This window comes from Montipora foliosa, chromosome 12, assembly GCF_036669935.1.
Source record: "Montipora foliosa isolate CH-2021 chromosome 12, ASM3666993v2, whole genome shotgun sequence".
NCBI lineage: Eukaryota > Metazoa > Cnidaria > Anthozoa > Scleractinia > Acroporidae > Montipora > Montipora foliosa.
In genome coordinates, this window is record NC_090880.1 from 4,003,753 (window position 1) to 4,013,752 (window position 10,000).

At 38.7% G+C, this 10,000-nt stretch overlaps 2 protein-coding genes and 1 long non-coding RNA gene across 3 annotated transcripts in view; 2 read left to right on the forward strand and 1 right to left on the reverse strand.

The window, feature by feature from the left end:
• LOC137979234 (ribokinase-like) overlaps positions 1-2,356 on the forward strand; it is a 10,647-nt gene extending 8,291 nt beyond the window's left edge. The window contains exons 7-8 of the mRNA XM_068826444.1: positions 833-1,021; positions 2,096-2,356. Of these exons, the coding sequence (XP_068682545.1) occupies positions 833-1,021; positions 2,096-2,305 (399 nt within the window). The 3' untranslated portion in view covers positions 2,306-2,356. The remainder of the gene's footprint in view (positions 1-832; positions 1,022-2,095) is intronic.
• A 539-nt stretch (positions 2,357-2,895) lies between these two features.
• LOC137979238 (uncharacterized) lies at positions 2,896-6,632 on the reverse strand. Its single transcript, XR_011118270.1, has 4 exons — positions 6,584-6,632; positions 6,464-6,482; positions 4,750-4,859; positions 2,896-4,092 (listed from the first exon to the last, which is right to left on the reverse strand). It is a non-coding gene; the product is annotated as an uncharacterized lncRNA (long non-coding RNA).
• Positions 6,633-6,681: 49 nt separating this feature from the next.
• LOC137979023 (DNA mismatch repair protein Mlh3-like) overlaps positions 6,682-10,000 on the forward strand; it is a 22,890-nt gene continuing 19,571 nt past the window's right edge. Inside the window, exon 1 of the mRNA XM_068826173.1 lies at positions 6,682-9,253. Coding sequence (XP_068682274.1) covers positions 6,793-9,253 — 2,461 coding nt within the window. The 5' untranslated portion in view covers positions 6,682-6,792. The remainder of the gene's footprint in view (positions 9,254-10,000) is intronic.

Genomic DNA, 10,000 nt, shown 5'->3' on the forward strand with positions numbered 1-10,000 from the left:
ATCACTCGTATGATAACAGACCTAATTAGACTCTACTCAGTCTTATTACCATTACTTACTTGAGGTGCCGCGTTGAGAGGACACTTTGTGACGTCATTCCCTGAGACATGAGGGATGTTGGTTGGGGTCGAGAATACATGGCACTTTTTGAATCAGCATCCATGTAATTCCTTGCATTTCTAGACAATCTTTCTTTGGTTGAAAACGAGTTTAAATGTAAGTAGCTACGTGATGGATAAAATGGGTGAATTTAAAACACAAGAAGTGATAAAATTTAATTGAGGAAACTAAAGCAGCTCAAATTACAGCCCAAGGGAGGGGGGGGGGGGAGGTTTGGGATTTTGACATTTTTATTTAAAAAACTCAAATTCCCCACCCCTGGGACAAAATAATTGGTCAAAATCCCCACCCAGCGGCAAGTGAAGGTGTCCTTTGTACAATCAAAATTGTTACCCTAGGTACATCATGTACGATCAAAATCCTTACCCTGGGGACAGACCTCACGATCAAACTCCCGTCGTTAGCCCTACCCCTCCTCCCTCAGGCTTAACATTGATAGGTGCATTATCAGTGTCTAAAGTTAACCATTTCACTCCTCATGTGCCTCAGGATGCCTCCAATTGCGGAGTGAAATTGTCTGGCATTAGACAGAGTAAAATCTGTTAAGTCTCATTTCCAGGAGTCAATGGGTTAAAAAGACAAAGTTGATAATCCAACTGTCCCTGAGGTACATACATGTACCAACCCTCTTATAGTGTGTCCTCTGTAAAAAGCTGCTTTCAGTCTGCTTTATAATATTATTATTTATAAGATTCTGTTGCATTCTTTTCAGGCAGAGCTCTTGACTGGGTTATCAGTAAAGACAATAGATGATGCAGAAAAAGCCGTGATCATGATACTGGAAAGGGGAGCTGGTCGAGCAGTAATAACGTTAGGCAGTAAAGGATCTGTGATAGGAACGCAGGAGAATCCAATGCCAAAACACATCCCAGTTACAGCTGCAGACCCAGTAGACTCAACAGTGAGTTCTGGATTTCAGAAAATTAATAGTGTGTTAAAAAAGCCAGAGACTGGACATGAGTATTGAGAATCCATATGAACATATCACATACATACAGCTGTACATACTGAGCACTCCCATAGGGACTTTTCGCATACATGTCCAATACTCCGACATAATGAGATTCCTGGTACGTCACAATAGACATCACAAAGTGTCCCGCTCTTTAAGTTTCGCAAAACTGTTACTATTTTTTTGAGGATTAAGGTTGGGGGACACTTTGTGATGTCTATTGTGACGTGCCATGAATCTCATTATGTCGGAGTATTGGACAACCCTCACTTTTCAGGGCCAATAAAACGTAACGTCGGAGTATTGGACAACCCTCACTTTTCAGGGCCAATAAAACGTAATCGATGAAACAATGCAAAAGGAAAAAAAAATTATTAAAGGACTCTTATCACATAACAGCAATGTTATGGTACCATGTGAAAAACATCCTATATTTTGGCCTTAGTTGCTTAGTTGCACAAAAGTGATCAGCAGGCCAAGATCAAACTCTCTGCAAAGTTTAAAAAAAGTCTGTGTAGCAGAATTTTTTTTAACTTTGCAGAAAGTTTTATTCTGGCATGTCGATTACATTTCACAAATTAAAAAATAGCAAATGGGGGTCACCGAGTTTGTTTTTGAGATATGAGCAGCTAAAACCAAAATATGGGGTGTTTTTGCAGGGCTTTCCTGTTGCCACGGTAACGTTTCACGGCATGAAAATGACCGAGTCTTTTTCAGCAATAATTGGTGTTTAACATGGTACCATAACATTGCTGTTAAGTTTTAAAGTGTTGTAGTGTCAATCCTTCTATATAAGAACGTTTCTTCAAGTGTTGAAACTGGTTTGAGCCACCTAAAGTCACAGGAGTCAATGGGTTGAGATTGGCACTTTTTGCCAGCAATAGCAGTTTTTGCCAGCTGTGAGCTTCTAACACACTCCTGCTTCAGCTAAAAGCTTATACTGTGTTTAAGGAAATGATCATTCATTCCTGGAACACAAGAAAGACAAATAACATAGAAATTTCTTAACTTATCATCCCATAGGGAGCAGGGGATGCCTTCATAGGAGCAATGGCATTTTATATGGCAAAATTCAAGATGCTTCCGTTTGAGGAAATTGTCCGCAGAGCAGGCGAAATAGCAAGAACGTCGGTACTTAATCCAGGAACACAAACAAGTTACCTGACCAGAAAAGAACTTTGTCCTAGTCTCTTTAGCGAGTTTGTAACAAGGGGCAGAGTGGCTTCAACGTGAATCTCATTGTCACCATCAGGAAGGATTTTATAATAAAATGTAATGAATGTGGCGGTGGGAGTTCTTTCTTTTTTTCCCTGTCTGGTGGTTTTAGAGCATTCATTGTCAGTACTGACAGTACTTTTACTATCAGTAATCTATCTGTGGCAAGCTGTCTGGATTCTTTTTAACTGATCTGTGTGATACAGGGTGGAAAGTTAATTAAATTCATTATCCACAATTTTACTAAATAAATATTAAATACAAAGTTAAGGGAAAATCCCTTGTTGATGATATAAAGCCCTAAATGAGGGATTGTAATCACCCATATTCAACTATTGAACTGCAAAAAAAGTGTTTAATTAATTTACGGTTGTATGTTGTGGTTCAACATTTTTCATGGTTTAAAATTTTTCAAACCAGTTCCATTTTGATTTGTCTTTCTCTAACATTCATTATCATAATCTGAAACAAAGGAAAATCAAAATAGTTATTGAACTGTTTTGAAAAATTCAAACCCCAACATAATGTCATACAACTTTCTACTGATTTACAAAAACTTCTCATTCTATTTAATTCTTCGTTTAGTTGCCGTACTGTAAGAATAATGGAGAGACAAAAACATAGAATACACACTTTAAATTATTTATTTATATTGTTGCATCTGTGATGCATCCCATCTACAAACTGATCTGGGCTTTGTCTCGAGTTTGTAAATGCGATGCCCTAGTGCTGCTCATGTTGTCAATATCACGTAAAGATCACAAACAAAATTAATGTTTCATCAAAGTTCAGTAGTTTGTTTTACTAATGTGATTTCAAAGCAGCCATTTTGTAATTTGGTTTAGAAGTTGCTTCTCACGGTAACATTAAACCATAATTTTATGGGGATTTACAAGGGGTATTCATGTGATCTCACTATATGACACTTATTAACAATAATAGTAATAATAATAATAATATTAATTATTATTATTATTATTATTATTGTTATTTATTTTTTTTTATGTTCAAATAAACTTCTCATCTTGGCTACCTATGAAATGCTCATCAACTGTTACAACTATTTTTTTCATTGTAAAAGCTCCGCTCATCATCGCAATCTTTATTCACCATCTGCTATCAGATTATAGAGCAGCCTACACATACATAATTTTGTAATTTTTGTCCATCCATTGCCACAATAGTTGTTCCCTAAAACTGTGTGCATTTGTAGGTCATTGAAATAAATATAAAGTCATAAAGAACTCCTTATTGTTGAAATATTTGACTACTCTCTTCCCATTTAACAAATGATGCTTTATATTTAAATTAATGTCACTGTTCCTTGGTATCAAGATAGTTAGCTTCTAACGCATAACATAAGGCGCAATAGAATGAGACAACAGATGTATTGGCGTTTTTTGAGGGGAAGACTGCCTTGCGACTGGTTAGCCTATGCGACTTCCGGAATGCGTGATATAGAACAACCTCACTTATCTCCCCAGCACTATGAGCTGATTGGTAAACAGCATGTGCTGGATCGGACGAGAGTATTGGTTAGCAAGCAATGTACAAAGGCAAATGAGCCAACAAGCTTGGGGGAAGTCGCTGCGCAGACTTCAACGTTTGTAAACAGTGAACTTCATGCCAGGAATGTTTAGACTGCTTTCACCATTGTTCATCTTCATGGCCATACATGTAGCTGGTCCATGCCCCGCTTTTGATACAAGTTCCTTTTGTTACAGATTCTTCTTTAATTGGTATGACTTTCATTGATTATTTTCCCTTCTTGACCTTCTGTTCCACAAACAGCACATGCTTTTTAACTGCAGAAGAGCAGATGTTATTAACCACTTTAGAGTCTGAGTATACCCAGGGAAATATTCTCTTCAATCCAAGGAATTGAAAACAGAAATATTACATGGTGACTTCAAAGACTTTTTAGCTAAAACTCAGGGGAAAATAGAGCTTGAGTGGTAGAATGTAATGAGAAGTGCTGTGTGTTAGAAATTTGGGAAAAACATGTAAAAAAAGATGATTCCCATTTGCTTTGATCTGTACCAAAATACTCCACAATGTGAAATGTGTTTTCAGAATTTTAACAAAAAGATGTCTTTTTTTTTCTTGCAAGTTTTACATTCAAGGGGTCACAATAATTATTGCTTGTAGTGGCTCCATCCAGTGCAATGGTGTCCACCCATTAAATCTCAGGTTTGTGGAAGATATCAGTCTATTTAAAGGGGACAGGTGAAAGGTCAACTGAAAAATCAGAGTCCTTGGCAGGAATCGAACCTACTACCTCAGTAACACAGTCGCATGCTCTTCGCCCGGTGTCATCATGGTGCAACTAGTTTCATATCCTTCCCACAGTCAAATTACACCTTAAACTTCAATTGTTGCAGAGGTCAACAAAAAAACTTGCGTGGTTACCAGTGCATGCACAGCTAATTATAACATTGTTATTCTTATACATGCAGTCTTACCGATTGGATCATATTTCATGAATTCCAGAGGCCGAGTTTTCAGTCTACTTCTTGTCATCATGTAATAGTACCCTGTACCAGCCATGCTAACAAGCCTTACGATCAGTCTTCTACAAAACGAAAAATAAAAGAGACTGCACCAGATAAGTTGTTAAAATATGAGGTCAGATGAGTGGGGATGGATGAGGGCTGTTCACAGAATCGAAAACTTAGTGAAATACTGATGGACAAATACATAATTATCTATCATGATTATAGATATTGATGAAAAGTGCAAAGTGAATTTTAATCTTTCACATGAGACTATTGATTTTGTCACGTTTACAGGCATGTCACAAGACAACATTAGTGCATCCTGTTCACACGCAAAGTTGAGTGGCGGTTGGTGTCATTCATTAAAATTTCATTTTGAAAAATCAGTAAAAAATGGCTTTGAGATACAAAGACGGCGAACCTACCGCAACTTTTGTTTTTCTTCAGGCACGAAGATCAGTATTTAAAATATTTTTAAGTAAATAAAAAACTCATGTCTCAGGTTTAGATTTTCATTGTATCATGCCGATATGACGTCTCTCGCTCCTTTGCTGTACTCGCTTGTGAGATACCATCAAAATTTGAAGATAAAGTTCATATCCCTGCATGTCATGTAATATCCTCTATTTATATGAACCCAATCACTTCTCAGTTACCCCAGGACAAATAAAATCATCTGGCATTAGAGTAAAATCTTTCTCACTCCCAGGAATCGATGGGTTAATAATGGAGGGGACATAGTTTGTGACTGCTTATTTACACCATTCAGGGGCAGATCCAGGATTTTTCTTAGAAGGAACGGCGTAGTTGGCCGGTGACTTTTTTTTTCTTTTGCAGAATACCAGTTGTATTAGGAAGCCACTTGTCTTCTTGGGGTGGGGTGCACACCCCCTGCATACTCCCCCTAGACCCCCACCCCCCCTTGCCATTGATGAACAAATAAATGATTACTAATTTTATCATACATCTTGTCAGTCAAATTTATCTTTGGAAAATATCCAAAGGGGATTTCCCGAACATCAAAACTTTACTTTTCATTGGACCTGTCAAATTTTCTTGTGGTCTCATTCACTTAGAGGCCTTGAAGCTAATCCAGCCAGGCTGACTACTTCCTTTGCAGACAGAGACAGCTCACAACACAGGAAACGGCAAAGATCTCATGGATGTACACACCAACCATAAACTCTAGGAAAATTACCATTCTAAATCAGTTTCTAGAACTAAATATTGCTATAGCAATAAGATAAACGAATCACTGAAATGGGCACTTAGACTTAATCTTGAGAGTTTAACCTAGGGGACTCGTGGTGGGTATATCCATGAGATCTTTTCCCTGGAAACCCTTGCTGTACACATGTGCCCTACTGTTTGCCAACTACATTTTATGCATCCTACAATGTCAACAAGGGGTGTGAAACGGGTTACTAAGGAGTCGTTTTCTGTGGGTAGGGAGGAGAGATTAAATATCAATCCCCCCCTCCCCAGGGAAATATTTCTGCAGGTATGAAAAGTCAGTGGTTGACCAGGAGAAAATATCCCGAAAGAAATTCACGGGAAATTCAACGCATCACGAAAATGCAACGATTGTATAGCAAAGGTTTGCCAGGAGTTCAGCAGGAGAAGTTAGGTAATAATGATAAGACGAGACCGGCCAACAAAAGGGGTTGTGGTCACCACTTACTTTGTTTTTCCTTTTGCCACTACAATGAAATAAAGTTGTTATTCATTAGAAAAAGACCATTTTATAATGAACCACGGATTAATCCAGAATTTGACAAATCAGATCATAAGTAAAACTTACTTGCTAAAACAAGATGGCTGCCGTCTTACCCTTCATGTAAATTTGGTTCGAAGTGGTGCTGCAAAGGATCATGGATTATGGCACGTGACTGTTACAAACAATATGGCGCGTCCTTTGAGACTGATTCAAATTGGCAAGAATTTGAAAGTGATTTTTGCCCGACTAAGACGACAACGCGTCAGTTAAAACATAGTTAAAATGAACAGCTGATGCTGTGTGAACAGTTACACAGAGTAGTACGTCCTTTGCAGGAAGATGTGCGTTCATATTTGAGATCTGGAGTTGCGATTACTAGCTTGACGCAATGTGTCGAGGAACTTGTCTTGAACAGCTTAGATGCTGGATCGACCAGCATCACGGTGCGAATAGACATCCCCAATTTTAGGGTTCAAGTCTCCGATAATGGCAGTGGAATCGCGTTTGAGGATCTGAATCGTGTTGGTGGAAGATACATGAGCAGTAAATGTCACGATCTTAAAGACTTGCAAAATCTGAATTTTTACGGGTTCAGAGGTGAAGCTCTTGCAAGCATCCGTGAGATCTGCGATGTACTCGAAGTGACTACTCGCCACGTATCTTCTTATCAAACTTACTGTAAACTCTTTCGCAATTTACAAGTGCTGGAACTTGCAAAATCAACATTTCCCAGGGCAAACTCAGGAACAACTGTCACCATTCACAATGTTTTTGCAAACCTTCCTGTTAGGCGAAAGATGATCACAGAAACCTACGACTTTGATCGTGTGCGCCACAGAATTGCATCAATCGCTTTAATTCACCCCAAGACTGCATTCTTGTTAATAAATGATTCAACTGGTGCTAAATGTGTCCAAACGCACGTGTGCAAGTCTACTATTTCGACATTCTCTCAGTTGTTTGGGAAGTCCAGATCCAAGGGTCTTCAGCAAGTGAACTGTGCACACAAGAATTTCAAAGTCTCTGGACTAATTTCGACAGAGGTACACCACAGCAAAAGCCTACAATTTCTGTTTGTGAATCACCGTCTTCTACTAAAGACAAAGATTCACAAATTCATGAATATCCTATTGGAGAAATCAGAACTTATAAGAAAACAGCTTCCCTTCGACATACCTGAAGCAACATCAGACAAGTATCAGAATAAAGTTGTTAGTCCCCAAAATTCAAAGTCAAACGAAAAGCATGGCATTTTTGTCCTTAATATTTCCTGTCCTCTCATGGACTATGACATTTGCCTTGATCCTGCAAAGACTTTAATTGAATTCCAGGATTGGGATGATGTTTTGTTTTGTATTCAGAGGTGTGTTGAAGAATTCTTAAGCAAAAACAATCTGATTTTGCACCATCAGCATTCCCCAAAAGGGCCAGGATCTGGAGGAGAGGATAATGATGGGCTTTCAGAGGGTTCATTACATCCCAGTCTTGATGCTTTTGCTTACAAACGAGAGATTGAAACTGGTGATGTCAAAAGAAGTTTGCATTCTTCAACTGTTTTCAGGCAAACAAGAACTGGAAAAGTAGATGGCGCAAGTCTGAAAAAGACATTTGGCCAGAAAGAACACTCCTTGTTATCCCATGGGAAACTCAAGGACAGCCTCGTCGCTGGCAAGAATGTCCAAAATGGCACAACTGGTTATTGCAGTAGTCTTGGAGTATACATGGATCAAAGTCTTGGGAGTTCAAAATCAGTTCCAAAAGATAAGTCTTCACCCTCCTTGCAAAAATCAGCTTTTTGTGTGGATATCGAAAACGTTGAAAAACCACCATCCTGTTCATTTGGAAATGAAAGTGGATCATTTGTTACAAATCACAAGAATGTTGGGAGAACTGGCTCCAGCATCAATACATCTGCCTATAAAACAGTTCTTGTCTCAGACTCTTTTTTGAGAGCCTCTGGAAAGTGTTCACCCAAGTTAAGTGGTTCATCCAAAGATCTTGTCCCTGCAACTACAATGAGCTCTGGTTTGATTCCAAGTGACTCAGAGATTGGAGCTTCATTGACCCATAAAGGATTGTCCAATCAAAGCAACACAGGATGCTCTGGATGTAGAAATATAAGCAAGTCAAAGTCAACAGCAGTGATTGCATTCACCTCCCCTTGCCCTATCACATTAAAAAGTGGTTATGCCAGAAAGAGATCACAGGTTAACAAAGAAAGTTCAGCAAATTGTGAAGTGGCATCTAAGAACAGGAAACTGATCAGTTTGAAAGGATCTGGCAAAAGACAGAATTGGTCGAACAGAATTTATGTTGACAATGGTGAAGACAATGTTGAAGATAGCGTGTGCAGTGTAGCGTCCTATGACCAAGCCAAGAAAAAGTCAGATGGGAGTGATTGCACCATACAGCAATCAACAACCCATGACAGCAGTAAAGAAAACATCAGAATAAATAATGTTGATTTCAGTCCTGTGCCACACTGGTATACAGATGACATGACCGTTCCCGTACCTTGTAATGAAGAATGCACAAATGATCTTATTGACAATGCTCATCGGTTAGACTGTCACAAACAAGAATCACCCAATAAAGAGATTGTAAAATCTGGTGCAGTTACAGGAAACACTGAACAAGGACAGACAAGACCTGAAAAGGAAGATGTACCTGTGAATGGTAGTGGAGAAACATGTAGAAACCAGTCAAAACGGTCTTCATTCGTGCCAAATTCGATGCCAGAAGTGCCAGCTGAAGGTACATGTACAGTAATAATGTTAGTGGATTACAACCCATAAAAAGTGGATTAAAAGGGGATTACAGTCAAACCTGTGTTAACCCATGGACCCCTGGGAGTGAGACTTGACAGATTTTACTCTGTCTAATTCCAGATGATTTTACTCATCAACTCAAGGCGTCCTTGTGTGTTTCAGGTGTCACAGGGTTAACTGGACATCCTTGGGACCTCGCAAGTGTCCGCTTCAGCAGGTTCCCGTACAATGATTAGTTTTTATAAGGGTCAAGGCCTTTTAATAGCGAGGAATTATTATTAATAATTTTTAATATTGATATTCTTCACTATTCAAAGGCCTTGAAAGGGTCCACAAGTTTTACTCTGTCTAACGCCAGATGATTTTACTTGTCAATGGGGAACTCCCTGGAGTCAATAGGTTAAACAAAAATAAATGGGCTTTGCATGTACCGTAAACGTCCATGTATAAGCCGCACTTTTTTTCACAAAATTGAAGACAAAAATCAAGGGTGCGGCTTATCCATGGATACATCTGTGTTTGGAGTTTTAAAAAACCTAATTAATATTCATACAACTTCTTAAGATCTCAGTAAAGAAACATAAAAGAAACTGAGAGCATGTTGCTGTTGTTCATTGACTTTTTAATGAGTGGTGGCTCCTAAAGGAGCATTGAATACAATTAGCAGTATTTTTTACAGTTAATGTGGTGGTTGGGGAATTGGGACTTGTGCTGCTGTGGTTTTGACTGTGCA